The sequence below is a fragment of the Theropithecus gelada genome, chromosome 3, assembly GCF_003255815.1.
Source record: "Theropithecus gelada isolate Dixy chromosome 3, Tgel_1.0, whole genome shotgun sequence".
NCBI lineage: Eukaryota > Metazoa > Chordata > Mammalia > Primates > Cercopithecidae > Theropithecus > Theropithecus gelada.
In genome coordinates this window covers 125,596,850-125,615,498 of record NC_037670.1, presented here as the reverse complement: position 1 = coordinate 125,615,498, position 18,649 = coordinate 125,596,850, and the positions used below count along the sequence as shown (strand labels likewise).

General features: G+C 34.7%; 1 protein-coding gene across 2 annotated transcripts in view; it reads right to left on the bottom strand.

Moving 5' to 3' along the window:
• The window catches only part of MAGI2 (membrane associated guanylate kinase, WW and PDZ domain containing 2), a 1,480,053-nt gene that overhangs the window by 608,789 nt on the left and 852,615 nt on the right, over positions 1-18,649 (bottom strand). For both annotated transcript variants that reach the window (XM_025379587.1, XM_025379588.1), the window contains exon 3: positions 15,563-15,682. In XM_025379587.1, coding sequence (XP_025235372.1) covers positions 15,563-15,682 — 120 coding nt within the window. The remainder of the gene's footprint in view (positions 1-15,562; positions 15,683-18,649) is intronic.

Genomic DNA, 18,649 nt, shown 5'->3' with positions numbered 1-18,649 from the left:
GCCTGTGCAACTTATCAGTCATTTAAATACAGGGCACATAAAGCCCTCTTAGTAAATGTCCAGCACTGAATTCATGGCAAAACCAAGACTGGCATTTGAACTTATGATTTCTAGGCCTCTATTATATACTCGGACAAATAATTCTGATATTCCCTACCAAAGCCTTGGTTAACTGGAGCACTGCGACATTTTATTGTCTATCTTCTGCATTTTAATACAGCTGTATAAATTGTTGTTTTTGCTGAAAATGAGGACAGATTCTGTTCCAGTGCTGTTTGTTGGAAAATGTGATGTACACAGTGGTATGGCTTAGTTGACATCAAAGACATAAAACTTCCTACAACACACAGGTACAGCCCAGGATGCAAACAATTCCATCAGACAATCACTCACTTCTGAATGGTGCAGTAGTATGATTGTATTTAGTTTCTTCAAGTGTACTGCCAACAAGTCTTATGCTTGAAAGTGGACATCCAGCACAAAAAGGTTGTAAATGACTTTCCTAAAATTGACCTGAGTCCAACTCTGGCCTAGCAAGGCTGGTCAAGGTCGACTCTTCCTCTGATAACTTGACTGACCCAACTACCCCCAGAAGCTTCTGTCTATAATCCAAACTCCAGCTTCTCATCCTTCTGTCTTGATATATTTAAGTTCAAATTTGATACCACTGTTATTTTGTTGTTATTTTGAGGCAAACATGATCTACCTTCATTTATTATTAGTTATGCATCTCTATTCGCTTATACAATTTCTACCTCTACTACTGTTTCTCAAAATTGTATGCTATTAGGACACATTTTTTTTTTTTCGGTAATAGAAGAGTTATAAAAGTTTACATGAAACATGAAAAGCAAAAAAATATTTTGAGTAACTGGAAACCTGTATTGGAGAAATATAAGTAATTCTATGAAATAACTATTGTTTCTTGAGTCTAATTCTATAGTAAGGAATTACAGGAGTTTACCAAGAAGCAAGTGTGGTCTCAAATTGTACGTAATAGAATTAAATAAATAATAATTGTAAGGGCATCCAAGAAATAAAACACAAGAAAAACCATGAATAAAGGGAATGTAACCAGTTAACATGAGAATGAGTATCAACAGGATGCTTTAGAAATAAACTAAATTTTAAATTAAAAAATAACATAGGAAAACAAGAATAAATGAAAACAAATAAACCACCTTGTTTTTCCTCTGTTAGGGCAATACCCTTATACACTTAGAGACAAACATTTGTATTCCCCTTGCCAGCCTCCTAATGACAAGAGAGGCCTGTCTCATTAATGGAATAAGGATCTGAAGGTTAAAGAAGAATAAAAGAGGAAAATGACATTTTCTAAACTACAAGGGATATATATAATTTATTAAATTATGAAGAGAAATGAAATACAATGTCATTTAAATGATTAGTTTTATTCACACAAACTTCAGGCAAATGTAAGTATGTAGTAAGACCCATTTACTAAAGGAAGATGCCAATACACCACTAGATTTACTGAATAACAGGTAAAGTGTGAAGAATCAGGGTACATTATATCAGTTTCTGAACACATAACATGCCAAACTATACAATCTTCATTTGAACAAAATACCCCCATGAGCATGCCCCTTTCTAAGACAAAAGAAGTGTAGCTTCTTATACAGGACAGACAAATCATTTTAGTTAAATTTCCTCTGTAGTCGACAATGAGTCACTGCCTTGCGGGTACATTAGCAAATGTCATTTCCACTATTCTCACTGTTTTTCCCCATAGCTCTACAGGAAGAAAAAATGTATTAATTTGTAAAAGCCAGAACCAAGAAATAAGATCAAGTGAAGTATAAAATGAAGCACTTCCCACTAGAGGAAGTTTTCCAGGATATAAAGTTGAGCTGTAGTAGAGAATTCACACAGGACTCTTAATTCTCAGAAGAAAGCAAAGGATAAACAAAGTAAAAATACAGAAAGCAAATAATGCCAGTTAGCTTTTGGTAGAAAGAAAACATTTGAAAGGCTAGTAAAAAGAAAATATTTTAAATTGTGAGAGAATGAAAACAGGAGCTCAATATTAAAAGAAAGAAAAACAAGGAGTGTACTAAAATGAAGGTTGTTGCAAAGACAGGACTATGCACATGAATTAAAAATGTGACAGTATAATAGGCCAAATGTCTTTAACTTTTGATTTTGTTTTGCCTCTAAGATAAATATATAAAGAGGCCTGGTGCAGTGGCTCATGCCTGTAATCCCAGCACTTTGGGAAGCTGAGGTGGGTGGATCCCTTGAGGTCAGGAGTTTGAGACCATCCTGGCCAACAGGGTGAAACCTCATCTCTACTAAAAATACAAAAAATTAGCTGGGTGAGGTGGCACATGCCTGTAATCCCAGCTACATGGGAGCCTGAGGTAGAAGAATCACTTGAACCTGTAAAGCGGAGGATGCAGTGAGCTGAGATCACGCCACTGGACTCCAGCCTGGGTGACAGAGTGAGACTTCATCTAAAAAAAAAAAAAAAAAAAAAAAAAGAATATCTACAGCAAACTGTGAATGTAGGCTTTTCAGGAAAATCAACCAAGATAGTGATGTATTATTTCCTCTCCAACTAAAAACACAGCCTTTGAAGCAAGTGTCCTGCAGCTTTTACTCCTTAGAATTCTGGGGGACAGGTGAGTGTCCCAAAAGTGAAAGAAAAAAAAGAGGAAGAAGAAGAGAAAACATTTCCAGATACTATCATGCTGAGGTTTCTAAAAAAAAAAAAATGGATAAACTTGTAAATTTGTGTTTTATTAATACGTCAATTTTAACAATTTGGTAAGGCACCAATAGTTTTCCATATCTATTTTAAATCCAGCACATTTATTAGCTGCTTTACAAATATGCCACATACAAGATTTCTGACTTCATAAGAAACATTATTGGGGAAAAAGAATGTGCAGTTTTTAACTTTATTATAATTGTAAAATATCTAATCACTTTTTAAAAGTATATTTATATATACTTAGAATGTTTTAGGCATGTAATAACATCATCAGGTTTGTTTGCATTTATAGAATGCATTTCTGAGATAATTGTTGAGACAATTTAGTCAAATCTTAATTTGAGTATAAATTTGAATATATATAATAAATAGTTTCCAAATAGAAAGTAGTTAAAATATTTTATACCAAGAGTTGCATTACATTTGTCTGGCATTTTCAAGGAATGTAGTATTCTAATTAGGTGAATATTCTAGCCTTTCTCTTTCAGAAGTCCAAACTTTTGAATTTTAATTATCTTTGAAGGAAATTTTTTTGGAATATTACTTTTCTGCACATAACCTTTTCTAGATAGCTCAGGGTCATTATTAGGAGAATCAATAGCTATGCTGGGTTGCAATATTTTGATTACCTCTGCCAGACTGATAAGCAGTTCCACTGTAAGAATGACCCTGGATGACTCAGTTTTTGCATTCCTCTGTCAACTTTCTATACTTTCCCTCTGTCCTCCATCACTGTCAGGCTGTCAACCTGCCTGTCTCCAGGAGTCTCCATCCCACATCTCCCTAACTTGCAAACACCATTATACACATTTTCTTTAATTATTTGCTGCTACATTTTACCATAAATGAGACCCCTATTAAATTGAAGGGGAATAGGGGAGAAGGGAGGAGAGTAGTTAAAATTATCTAACCTGTATACACTCTTTGAAAATTAGTATTCCTAGATATCCTTGAAGGTAGAAATGTTAGCAACTGCCCTTGTTGTAATGTGTTGTATTTCATCCCAGGTATAATCACACTTGTTTCATCTCCAGGGAAACCAGATAGCTGCCTCAAAAAGTTTTTCTCTGGAAGTATCATGGAGACCATTTACTCTCATCCTTAGAGAGCAGGGGCAGAAAGAGGAGGTATTTAATCCTTCTAGAATTGATCCTGAGGGACCTGGCACGAAGAAACCTTTCTGTTCCTATGGACCAGCCAAAAGGGAACAGATCCTTTTTGGAAACGGCATCCTCCAATGCCAGATCCCAGTGCCAAAGGGCAGGTTTCTCTCGCCAAATGCATACCCCTTGCTGTAGTATGTGTACATATGGTATGGAGGTAAAAGAGAAGAAAGAAAGCTTATTGGAAAATTTTAACTCAAATATGTTCCTTTTATTTACCCATCATTGTCAGGATTATGTCATTTTGGGCCTATTGTATATTGTTTAAAACTTTTTGTTTATTGACTCCACATGTTGTTTTAAGTTGGGTTACTATTAGTATTCACATTTAAAACATGCATTTTCAGGTTTATAATTTTACCCATTAATCAGTGAAAGGAATAAAGCTTTCACATATTATAAAATAATTTAAAGTCACTCTAACATAAAAGGAAAAAAGAGAAGGGTAAGGTGAGGCGCAAATCTTAGCAGGGAACAATGACTAATCGATAAAAATTTGTTTTCAGTTTTTCCATTAATCCTTAGAAAAAAGGAATAATAAACAAACTTATCCTCCCTTATAGTTTATCAAAAAGCAGACAGAAAATGTGAATTAGCTAATAAACCCCAAGTCCCACATGTCCACATATTTACAAAGCCTTTACATTTCCTTAATGAGAAAACACACATTCCAGTTCCTTTGTTTTAAAATAAGTTTTGGAATTTGTATATTTTCCAATATATTCCAGGACCTTTCTACCTCTTTCATAGGTTTAACATCATTACTTTTTTTCTCTAACTCTCCAGTGACTTTCTATATAGAAGGCAGAGAAATGAAGGAAGTCTTCATAATACTTGGGAGAAAAAATAAAGAAAACATGAAAAAAGACAGCAATTTTAGAGAAGGGTAATTATCATTATTTCATAGGTAGTAAAATACATAGAACTTTGGGGTGTGTGTGTGTGTGTAGGGAGTGACTGAAGGTACAGTTTTGTTGACCAAATGTACTGTTTTGAGTTTGAGAGATTTGATACAGTATGAATTAGTGTAGGGAAAACCACACTACGGGAATGGCCATAGCAAGATAAGAACAACATCCCAGATAAAGTGAGAGGGAAACGTATGAGAGAAACAGAGACACACAATGTTAATGACGAGAATTAAGACAAAAACAAAATTATCAGAGTTATGACATGTGGTTAACTCAGGACTAGATTCTAAGGCCAAATAGATGCTGCAGCTTCAAAGTATTGGCCTAGAGCATTTTGAACTAGGAAGTAGATATGTCCCAGAGTCTTAGGTCAGGCTAAATCTCTAAGTGGGGTAGAGGGGTTCTTATTGTTGGGTTAGAAGAAGAAACTCAGGTATTCATCGATTCATTCAACCTACCTTTATTGAGCACTGCTTAGGTGCCAGAGATTACTCTGTTAGAAAATGAACAGTAATTCAAACACATTTTCTGACCCCCCTGAGTTGACTTTCTAGTGAGGTATACTGACAATAAATAAACAAATGGATATAGAATACATGGTCAGTTACAAGTGCAATAAAAAATAAATAATTGGAACGGAATAGAAAATGAGAGCAAATCCAATTCTGGATAAGGTAGTCAGGTAGGAGCTCCCTGAAGACCAGATTTTTGGATGAATATCACAAAGTGACAAAAAGGAACAGGTGGATATTAGGAAGAAAAGTAGTCCAGGAAAATGAAATGACAAATTCAAGATCCTGTGTGGGTAGGAATGTGCTGGTTGTTTGAGAAACAGAAAGGAGGCCACTATAGCTAAAATAAGTAAGTTGAAGACAGTGTAAGTCAAACTTTCCATTTTGTTGTAACTTATATTAATTTGTGCTTTCTCCTGGTCCCTAAAATTTCATATTTGTAGAGTGTTTCAGAATACCCTTTAATGGAATCATTCTCTACAGCCATGATATGTGGACAATTGATCCTGATTTTATCTGGTTGCTACATATAGATACAACCTGTAACGGATCTAAGAGAACTATTAGTCAAGGAGGTACTGATACTAAATTTTAATCTACTGTTATGAATGATTTGCCATAATATTTGAATGATTTGCCATAAGGGTTTCCAAGCCTTCAATAAGGCGGAGCTTTCGTACAGTGTGAATATTCTATAACATGATTGCTTTTAAACATAGGCAACAGAGTATTTTGACGAATATTACTTTATACATTTTAATCAGGCCGCTCAGTATTTCTATTTACAGTATGGTCAATAGAGGCCTCAAAGTTTCAGATATTGTTTTTGTGCAGTCTGAATAAAAGTTGCAGTTTATAAAATAATTTATAAAACCATCTACACCTGTTATAACTTGGTTGGATATCAATGATTTAAATAAAGTAGTTGCTTAGCAATAAAAATTAGGGCATTGATTTTTCCAATGTGGATGATTACTATTTCCCCTGAGAGAAATAATAGACCTGAGGTCAACTAGATTTTATTCTTTGTCCCCCAAAATAGGAATATAGAAGATATAAGGAAAGAATGTCTGAAGTTTTCTTTTTCAGATTTTAAATTCAAATACAAAAATGACTGATACAACAGGGCATCAGGGTATAGCTTTCAAATCATTAATGCATAGAACAAATCTCTGAAAAACCTTTGTCATCACATTAGGGCACCACTGAGAAAGACTAGGGTAAATAAAATGTTTGCTTTATTAAGGTCTATGTGTTAAATCCAAGACTTGACATGTAAGAGGCCACTGCTTATATCTATGGGGATATTTCAGAGAAACATGGACTCTTAAGTTAAAAACAGCTGGAATCAATTTCATCAAGACTCTCTCATGTGCCTCTTATAGAATGAGGAAATTTACTGTATTCGAAAGTCATGAAGTTGTCAGATCCAGTGAATATATTACAATATATATTCATAGCTGCAGCAATACACACATTAAATTATGATGTATTATCAGTTTTGTTATCCAATTTTTTGTCCACTCAGAAAAACAGCACAGAGGGTTTGAAAATATGCACCTAATTCATCAGGGTTAATAGGTTCTGTTTGTTAACACAGTAGGGAGAAATATAAGTAAAATATTTAAAGTCGTGATTTTTCTTCTTCCCACTCAAAGGACATTTTTTTTCTGGGTGAATTTTTGAAGTGTTTCAGATTAAAATGGAGACAACTGAAGTGTCAATCATTAGATAATGGATTTTCATATTGTGGTATATACAATAGAAACTATTCAGCCTTTAAAAAGCAGAAAATTCTGTCATTTGCAACAACATGGATGGACCTAGAAGACATTATATTGAGTGATTTAAGCCAAGCACAGAGACACAAATACGACATGATTTCACTTATATCTGGAATTCAAAAAAGTCAAACTCATAGAAGTGGAGAGTAGAGTGGTTGTCACCAGAAGCTGTGAAGGACAGAGGGTGGACAGATAAAGGGGAAATGTTGGTCAAATGATATAAAGTTTCAGTTAGAAGGAGGAATTGGTTCTAGTGATCTATTACTCAGCATGGTGACTGTAGTTATTCATCATGTATTGTATATTCCAGAATCACTAAAAAAAGAATTTCAAATGCTCTCATCATGAAGAAACAACAAATATTGAAGTGCTAGAGATGTTAATTAGCCTGACTTGATCATTCCATAGTGCCATGTTTTGAAACATCACATTATGTCCCATAAATATACACAATTATTACTGGTCCATTAAAAATAAAACATAAAAAATCACTAGGAGATATGCACAAGAGTTAGCAAAACATTGTAATTAAAATATGAGTGTGAGAAGAAAATGAATTAAACTGTCACATCACAGTTTCTGAACCTTAGGTTTTATCTAATATTATTATGGATTGTGGGAGAGTCAAAGAAGTGAATCCTATGCCCATGCATATTGACCTTACTTTAATTATATTTCTGTCAGCTACAATGGAACAAAAAACTTACAGAACAAACAGTAAACAGGTTAATATTGTAGTTAAGGTGTCAGAGCAAATCACTTCATTTTCTCTCGTATTAGTCTTTAAGTTAATACTTTTATATAATTTACATGATAATATTAAAATCATTAATTGCTTATGTCAGTCCTAGTCTCTTTGGGGAGAAAAACGTGCTTAGAAATAGGCATTTATATTGCATATTTCAAAAAAGCTAGGCTCAAAAAATTCCTAAACTGAAAGCAAATTGTACTTCATTGTAGAAGACAATGACACTTCCATTCCTAGTGCCTTATGTTGGACGAACATAGCATGCAAAAATCGTACACTATCTGTCAATAATTCTGAAAACAAACTGAATCACTTACCAAAAATTTCTGGGATTTTAAAACCTTCAAGGGGTATAAAACTTCACTATGTTTTCCTCTACTGGTCAAATAAACATTTAGTGAGCTTTATTTGTAAATGGTCAGTGTTCCTAAAAAGTACACCCAAATGCGTGGCCTAGAATCTTCCACAACAGAAATATTGCCAGAAACAGGAGTCAAAAGTAAAAAATGCTATAACCTGGATAGGTAAAAAACAGCTGGACCCTTTTAACTGTAAGCGCCAAGAATCTACTGCTGTTATGAAGGTTATTACTTACACAGTAAAAAATTTCCTCTTGTAATAGTGTGCAAAGAAAAGGGAAAAAATGAAATCATTTTGATCTTCTAAAATGACAAAAATCTCAGCATCAATTTAAGCATTGATATGCCTTTCAAAAAATATTATTTATATTTCAGTGGTTAGAAATTTGAACTGATAGAATAGTTTTGCTCAAGATGATCTGTGGTGCCAATAATGATTTTTTTTATGAGTATCTCTTTATCACCCGATGCTATCTTGATTGCAGATTCAAAATTTCTGACTAAAATTTTCAACATCAACTTATGCTAAAATAAAAGCTGATTTTAGTAAAATGAAATATATTTGTGTAGCATTTGTTATGCATCTTATCTCATCATAGGAGTGTTTAGCTTAATTTAGAAAATTATTTGTACTTAATACTTAAATTTCTATAGGATTTTATGTGCTACATCATGAAGTATAGCACTCCTTTATGTAGTTATGAGAAAACTTAAAAAAATTGCTCAAGAAACCTGGTGTGGTGTTTGCAGTAGGCTCCAGTCTATGTGTATACTAGGGTCCACGATTATAAGAAACCACAACATTAAGAGGAGGGAAATGTCGTATTTGTACTGTATTCTGTCAGATGCCTAAATAACTTGCTGGTCTTGATTTGATCCTCTTAAAAATTGGGACGATATTACAATTGGGCTTATGTCCATTTAAAGAAAACATTTAACTCTAGGATCAATGACCTTTTCAATAGATAGAAAAATAGCTTTATTTTAAAAACAAAACACTCTAATATGGTAGCAGATGCTACAACAGAAGTGGTGTTCTGGAATATAGTTGTGGATTATCTCAGTAGGTGAATTAAATGAAATCAGTCCAGGCACGGATCAGGGGAGGCAGGTTTAGTTAATGATGACATTCAGCACACAGGTTGAGGAAGACAACTGCTAAGTATTGAGTGAAACCACGAATATAAAATCACAGAAACCTGGAAGAAGTAGGTCAGGCAGGATTTGCTGATTTGGAGTCCTGGTTAATTCAGCACTTTGGACAGTTCCCAAAGAACTGTCTTCCTTACAGGTACTTGGAGTACTTTTTAGAGTGCCATACTTACTAATTTCATTCCACCTCTTGGCATCTCACCTTTACCTGTAGGTGACCTTGAATCCAAGGGAATTATCTGCATTCATCCAAAGAGCTCTGTGGTCTGTGTTTCACAGGAAATCAACACCTTCAGTCCTAACATGAAGGTTCATCATTTTTATGTTACTTGAGATTTTGTCAGACTCATCAGTAGGGCTTATTAATCAATAATGGATTATTAATAATCAATTATTAACAGTAAAATTTATCAACTAAATTTTAAACTTGATTCAATATGAAAGGTGAGGATGAAATCATCCAAGTCATGCAAAAGAGTCCCTTTACCAACACCTGATGGGTACCATCATGGCGAAGTCCTCCAGGCATTTCACATGCAAGGCTATTCAGCAGATGTTCTATATCAAATTCAAATGAGGCCTTCAGAATAGGGGGGTGGAAGCAGAAGAAAGGCTTTAAGAATCAACTAAAACCCTGCCTACAGCCATGTGGCATAGCTATAGATGGTAACTAAAGCACATTAAGCCCTTCCCTGCAGGATCCAGGAAGTAACAAAATTGCTCTTTTGGAACAAGGACTTTAAGTTAATTTCTTAAAAGGCTTAAAAGGCAGGACTACAAATCAGGGCAATCTATCTGATTTCTAACCAAAAGACAAATTATGCTTTAGCCACATCTATCCAGCAAGTTTAAAATGAGAATTAGCAATAAAAGAAAAATGCACACATATAAAAATATTTTTAAAATATGCTTTTTCCTCATAATTATTTTTCAGGTGAGTGCTTCCTGTTCTAAAACCCAGTGGTGAGGCTGAAGCACAGAAACACCATAAAACCGGTTTTCTCTATGATTAGCAGCTTAAACTAGACATTTTATAAAGGATTATCTTGATCTTTGTGAATAGAAAAAAAAATTAAGTAGTTCCTAATATCCCTGACAATAATTACACCAATTTTGGAAGCATTTCAGATGAGCAAAAAGAAACAGGGGTTATGGCTCTACCTCCAGTTTCATTAGCAGTCTTGCTGCTCTGGTTTGTGGGTTAGATTCCGGGACCCTCTTTCAGTTTTACAGACCCCACGTAGTAACAGAAGGTCTGTAACCTTTAGGCTGAGAGTAACTCAATTCCTTATTTTCACTGGTGTATTCACAGAATATCATAGATGAATTTTCTGGTCTGACCCAGAGCTGTAAACAATACTGCAAAGGCATGAGACTGCACTAGACGAGGAGGAGGAAAGGGAGCAATGACCTAAACGCTGCAGAAGGGAGAATGTGTAATTTAAATAAATGAAGCTTTTTATTAAGCCACTAATTGCTAGCTTTCTCAATATAAAAGTTCTCAGGTCTTTGTCTAGTTGAGCAGCACAGAATTCTGTATATCCTGAAAGTACCAACAGTGCAAAAAGACATTCTTTAGTTTTCCCTGACAAAATGAAAACAAAAAACCAAACTCCCCCAAAAACACATTAAGTGGTAGCCCTAGGTCTAGAGCTTATGACGAGTAGTGAAGAAATGCAGCAATTTTTATTAGGTGAATTTTGCTAATTCCTCAGCTATAGTTACAGGAAAATCTGAAGATCCCGAGGTTTGAGAATGTTCCCTAGGTGTTTACTCAGGTCATTATGTGACCTGAGAAAAGAAATTCTTATTAATCCATGTATACAATGTGTATTTTTAAGCAATGATATTAATACAATTGTCAAAGTCTTATACGTAAGTCAGCCTTACTCTCCATAACCAGCTCTATGCACACTAGGCCAATTAAGTTGGCACCAAACTCAGCAAACTAAACTGCCATACTAAAAAGGTTTCTGAAGAAGATTCAGAGTAACCTATTCTGGCTCACAAAACTTGGTTATGTTCATACAGTTTCAGGACATTACTTTCAAAAGTGAATTGGAACCTAAAGTTTAAGCTGTATTTTAAAATATTGATATTAAATGTCACGACATCTAGTGTATCATGAGAACAATGGAGATTTACCATTAACATTTGATGTAATTTTTCAGCTTATATAAAATCAGTTTACAAAGTCTTCATTTTTATAAACAAAAAGTCATATTGTTAATCATGCTACGCTTTTAATGATCTCATATAGTAAGCCATTGGTTCATTCTTACATAAATGATATTTAAATAAGGTTATAAAGTATAATACATTATTATTAAAAGGATGAAAACTAATGAATGATACTAAATAATGTCACAAAGCCCATGGGAAATTATTCTGTAAAATGTATTATTTAACATCTTTGATAAAATTATTTTCCATGATTTACAGTTATTTTTCATATATGGTTTAAGGCAGCTTTATATTATTAACACAACTTCTTTATTTAAAATGTTTTCAATCCATCTCTACTATCTTTTATTTTTGACAATATGAAGAAGGTACAGCACTAATGCGTAAAACTGTTTCCTTTTCCTGGGTATTTTTGCCTATTTCCTGTAAATGTGGCAAGAAGCAATTCAATGTCTCAGCCGCAATTTAGGCAAATGTCTCCACCTAGATTGTCTTATAAATGCTAATGGAAGACATTTTTAATATTTTTAATAACTTCAAAATACTGAGTTCTTGAATAACTACAGTTCACTAAACTAAGAACAGTCACACATTGTGTAACGACATTTTGGTCACTGACAGATCACATATATCGTGGTGGTCCCATAAAATGGTAATGGAGCTGAAAAATTCTTATTTCCCAGTGACACTGCAGCCCTTGTAACATCATAGTGCAATGCATTACTCATGTGTGTTTGTGGATGTTAGCATAACCAAACCTACCGTTCTACCAGTTGTGTAAAAGTACAGCAACATCACCAGCATCTGTTGTTTTCTGACTTTTCAATAATAGCCATTCTGACATGTGAGATGGTCTCTTATTGTGGTTTTGATTTGCATTTCTTTAATGATCAGTGGTGTTGGGCTTTTTTTCATATGTTTGTTGGTCACATGTATGTCTTTTGAAGTGTTTGTTCATGTCATTTGCCCACTTTTTAATGTGTTTTTCTTGTAAATTTTTTTAAGTTCCTTGTAGACTCTGGATATTGGATCTTTGTCTGACAGATTGCAAAATTTTCTTCCATTCTGTAGGTTGTCTGTCCACTCTGATGATAGCTTGTTTGGCTGTGCAGAAGCTATTTAGTTTAATTAGATCCCATTTGTCAATTTTCACTTTTGTTGCAATTGCTTTTGGTGTTTTCATCATAAAACTTTTACTCATGCCTATATCTGAATGGTTAATGAAAGACTGGGTAAATAAAATGTGGTACATATATACCATGGAATACTATGCAGCCATAAAAAGAAATGAGATCATGTCCTTTGCAGGGACATGGATGGAGTTGGAAGCCATGGTCCTCAGAAAACTAACGCAGGAACAGAAAACCCAACACTGCATGTTCTCACTTAGAAGTGGGAGTTGGTTGATGAGAACACATGGACACATGAGGAGAACAACACACACTGGGGGCCTTTTGGGTGGATGCTGAGAAGAAGGAGAGCATCAGAAAGAATAGCTAATGGATGCTGGACTTAATACGTAGGTGATGGGATGATCTGTGCAGCAAACCTCTGTGGCACGTATTTACCTATGTAACTTAAAATTTGAAGAAAAAAAAGTATAGCACATGCCATTTTGTATAGCATATAATACTTGATAATGATAATAAATGACTATTGCTGGCTTAGATAATTACCATGTTTTACTTTTTACTGTTATTTTAGGAGTGTATTCCTTCTACTTATTAAAAAATGTTAACTGTTAAGCAGCCTTGAGCAGGTCCTTAGGAGGTATTCCAGAAGAAGGCTTTGTTATCATAGGAGATGACAGCTCCATGCCTGTTATTGCCCCTGAAGACCTTCCAGTGGGACAAGATGTGAAGGTGGAAGACAGTGATATTGATGATCCTGGCCCTGTGTAGGCCTAGGCTAATGTGTGTGGTTGTGTCTTAGTTTTTAACAAAAAAGTTTAAAAAGGTAAAACAATTTTAAATAGAAAAAAAGCTTATAGAATAAGGATACAAATAAAGAAAAAATATTTTTGTACAGCTGTACAATGTGTTTGTGTTTTAAACCCAGTGTTATTACAAAAGAGTCAAAAAGTAAAAAAAAAATGGAAAAGTTTATAAAGTAAAAAGTTACAGTAAGCTAAGATTAATTTATTATTGAAGAAAAAACAGTTTTAAGTACATGTAATGCAGCCTAAGTGTACAATGCTTATATAGTCCACGGTAGTGTATAGTAATTTCCTAGGCCTTCACATTCACTCATCACTCACTCACTCATGTACTCACCCAGAGCAACTTACAGTCCTGCAAGCTCCATTCATGGTAGGTACCTTATATAGCTATACTGTCTTAATCTTTTATACCATATTTTCAACCTAACCTTTGCTATGATTAGGTATGGTTAGATAAACAAATCCTTACCATTGGGTTACAATTACCTACGTATTCAGTATGGTAACATGCTGTACGGGTTTGTAGCCTGGAAATAACAGATTACAGTACATAGCCTAGAATGTGCCAGGCTGTAGCATCTAGGTTTGTGTAGGTACTCTCTATGATATTCCCTCAATGATGAAATAACCTAACCATGCATTTCTCAGAACTATCCCTTTTATTAAGAGACACATAGCCGGGCGCGGTGGCTCAAGCCTGTAATCCCAGCACTTTGGGAGGCCGAGACGGGCGGATCACGAGGTCAGGAGATCGAGACCATCCTGGCTAACACGGTGAAACCCCGTCTCTATTAAATACAAAAAAACTAGCCGGGCGAGGTGGCGGGCGCCTGTAGTCCCAGCTACTTGGGAGGCTGAGGCCGGAGAATGGCGTGAACCCGGGAGGCGGAGCTTGCAGTGAGCTGAGATCCGGCCACTGCACTCCAGCCTGGGTGACAGAGCGAGACTCCGTCTCAAAAAAAAAAAAAAAGAGACACATGACTATAAACTGAGGAGAAAGCAGAGGGCCAAACTGTTAACATGGCAAACCCATGTTATTTGATGATGTTTGCTGAACTTTGCATGTATGACAGGCTAAGCAGCAAAGTATATATCATGAATTCTGTTTTTAATATCACTATTAATTGCAGTTCAATAAAACTAATCTTTGAACTTAATAATCTATACATATACTTTATAACTGTGAAGTAGGAATGAAAAATTATTTTCTACCTTTTTAGTTATGTTATAATTTCATTATATATATATACACACATATACATACTTTCATTAGATATAAACTAGATGCATATAAATGTTACCCAAATTGATAAATGCAATCATTTCAACATATTTTTACTTATTTGCATTTTTAATGCCATAATTCCACTTTTACAGATGAGACTACTAAGGTTTAGTGACATTAACTGTTACTTAATTTTTGTAGCAGATAAATAACGAAGCCTCTTTTGAAACAGAGATTTTGGCTTATGTTTCAGTGCTTCTTCCACTGAGGCATAGTTCCTGCATTCAGGGTTTTGGTTTCATGTGTTGTTCACATTTGATTTGGGTACACAAGGAGACTTCTATTGTGGTAGAGATTTGGAGTTCATTCACAGATCATATTTTTTCTACCCCATCATTTTGCATAGGAGGAAAGTGAAGGCCAGTGAGGTAGAGTAATTTGAGAAAGCCACACAGAGATAATGACAGAACTAGAATTCTAGCCCTGCCCTCTTTTAGATGACATCTTGAGATAAAGACATTTTATCTGAAAGATCACAGCTTAATCTCAGGAGACAATCACAAGAATACTTCAGTGTGTGTGTGTGTGCGTGTATGTGTGCGTGTGTGTATAAAATGGGTATATATATATATTAAAAATATATTTAAAAATATATATTATTTTCTCTAGGCATATTAAAAGTACACTTGAGATGTATTTTAACATTTTTAGGATACATTTCTAAACTCATCTTATTAAAGCTCTCAAACCCAAAACAGCCCATGGGTAACCTGGTGTCCCAATGCATTTCCATCAAATGAGAAAAATGTGAGGCCAACAAAAGAGAGATTTCTCAGGAACGTTGTGCTTACCTTCATAAGTCCCACTTTCTAGGAGAGCACCACTTTTCTCCAATTCCATAAAATCTTCAACAGTGATGAAAATATAATCCACTCCAGGGACCTCACCCTCCTTATGTGGCCTTGTGGTGCCTGAAGAAAGAAAAGTAAAAACAGAAGAAAGATGCTAAGGGATTTGTTGTTGAACTTTAGAAATACCACCATACTTCTGAATATTCAGTGCCACTTGTTTGTACATCCTGCAAGTTGGCAGTTCGCATTTGTCCTCCTGTTTGTTTGGCAACAGAAAACAGCAGGGGGTAAAGATGAAAGTAAATGTACAAAGCACTTTTCTTCATCAAGCTTATAAAGAGTTCATTGCCATGTGATACGGCTGCATATATTTTTCAGTGAAAAATTCAGAACATTGTGCCCTTTTTGAAGAGGTGGTTTGAATATTGAGCCAGCAGTCTGCTACTTCAGGAATTTATATATTTCACTCCATGAATGAACCTCTATTGTCCTGCAGACTGCTGCGCTATGACATAAAATACAATGGCAAGTAGCGATCTTAGGAAAATGTCAATTTATCTTTTTATTTTCATAATCTGCTTTCTCTTGGGAGGACTGTTTGTTGGTTTTCATTTGTTAAATTTACATCCAGAACCATTTTTATGTGATTTAAAGGATCACAAACCTTTACTACTACTTAAAATTAAATAATAATTAGAATTGTGTTATAATTAAATTGTACTAGTAATTGTGATGCTGGGAATATAGTATCCAATTTGACAGGAGGAAACTTTCTCTGACTCCATCACATAGGCTCTCCCTTATGTGGCCTTCCTTCTTTCATTACTGCCACTAATTCTGACTGAAGTGACTCCCTACCAAGGGTTACTGCATGGGACCACTGTTCCTGACTCTTCCATCACCCATAGAGGGAATGGAGCTATGAGGGCCAAAGTGGCAGGAGTATCAGCTGCTCAGACTGTAGCTCAGTCCAGCTCTCCTGAAGAACACAGCCTTCCAGGAATGCTGTCCAGTTTGTGAGGCAAGAGCAGAAACAGAAACATATTCAAGGCTGCAGGTTTGTTTCCAGGTAATACTTCCTTCCCTGAATATGTCCTAAGCTTCTTCCTTTTTCTATGCCACCTACAGAAGACATTTTCATGGTCAGATTGGAATTTACATAATTCATACATGCAAAGAAGTATGCAGAAATATAGAGGCCAAATATATAAGGTAGTACATTGGCAGGCTTCATATATATAGACTCCCCCATATTGTCTATATGCTAAAAAAGTATTTTAAATCCTTAAATTTTATTTTTGTTCTCTGCATTTGAAATCTTTATCAACTAGGTCATGAAAATAGCCAGTCAGTTCTCGTTTTGGTCTATTAGAATCAAATCTGGACTGCAACTGAGAAGCAGAAGCTAATGTCAGAATGTACAATATGCCAGGAAAATTTGATTTTGGATAAAAATGAATAATTCCTATTGAAAACATTTTTTAAGATTTGAAGTTATTATTTTCTAAAATCAAGTTTTATAACTTGTCTTTGGGGGTTGCAAAACAATTTTTTTCCATAATCATATTTAATGACTTTCCCTGAATTGGTTATTTTGTTTAACTGAGCCACATTTTGCAGTTATTTCCTACTGCTTTTATGCTATAAATACAAACCACCTTCATCTAGTATGCATAATATTGTCAAATTAATGTTTCTATGAGAACCTTAACTTTCGATATTCTAACTTTTATGTGCTTAACCCTTGTGAATTACAAGTGCATTAATATGGTTTTTGGCAATCAATTTGTTTTTCTGTTTATTTAGAACACACTCCAATCATTAAGAAAAAAATCACATAACAAAGACTCAATTTTCCTTACTAATTTATCTGCATATTTCAGAAGCTACACACTTTAATTAACTGCTTGCAGTATGGTAATGCATTTCTAGCACCATGTGAGCACCAGGATCACATGATTGAGGGCAATTTCCAGGGTTGCTGACTTGTTTGGAGTAACACGGCTGTACCGAATTTTAGTAAACATTTGTAGTTGTGCTCTTCTTGGAAGGCCCATCAGTACTTTCAGTTCACTAAATGGCTTTCCATCTCCATCTTGCACTTCAGACTTCTATGATCGAGTTCTTCCTTCTGTGATAGGCAACATCAGTGAGTATAAACTATTGCTATTGATCCAACTGATGCTGGTTACCTACTTGGACTGAAAGTTCACCTACCTCATTGTGGCTTGAAGTTCTGCTCTAAAATCTCAAATGCTGCCACCTCCATCTTTGACATCAGTCTCTGATCCTTTTTTCCTATTCTAATCTTCTAATTATGATCTCCAGTCCCTGATCTCATGTTCCCCAAATCTGCTTTACTTGCCTCCCTAACTACTAAAGGACTAGGAAAAAACCAGAATCTCTTCTTTCCTTTAGTTCACCTTCACGATTTCACCACTCCTAATTAACCCCCATGTTCACTGTTGGTTATTTCATTATTGACAGCAGTTGCTATAAAAAAACATAAACTTTCTTTGACAAAGTACTCCACAAATTCAGATTACTTAATGTCGGTTTGATCCTCCTGAAGCTTGATAATTCTTTTGTGTGTGTCTTCTTGTCTCTCTCTCTCTTATAGTCCCAACATTTTCTAATATTCAGCTGCTTTGACTTTTTGCAGAAGACATGAGCTCATTCTTTCTTGGTAAAGTAAGAGACAATCTGAAACCAAATTTCCTAAAGTTCCCTAATTTTCATTTTTCTTATCTGTATTACTTTAATATTTTTCCTTCAAAATTAAGCCTTTACTGGAATTATCATCCATCTTGCTAAGACAAATTTCTTTTCCTTTGCTTTCTTTTAGAATTACATATTTTAAATTAAATAAATAAAATATTTTATTTGACAAAGTTACATATACAGATATTTTAAGTTTTCAAACAATTCTATAAGACTTGTTATTTTTACAAAGCAGACCCTCAGTCCCCAGTACCCCTTTCTTTTTATCCAGAGTCAAACACACTGATTTTAGCTGATTAATTTAACCTCCAAATCTCTAAATACTTTAATATGCCTCTTGATTTTTTACTTTAGTAATTATTTCTT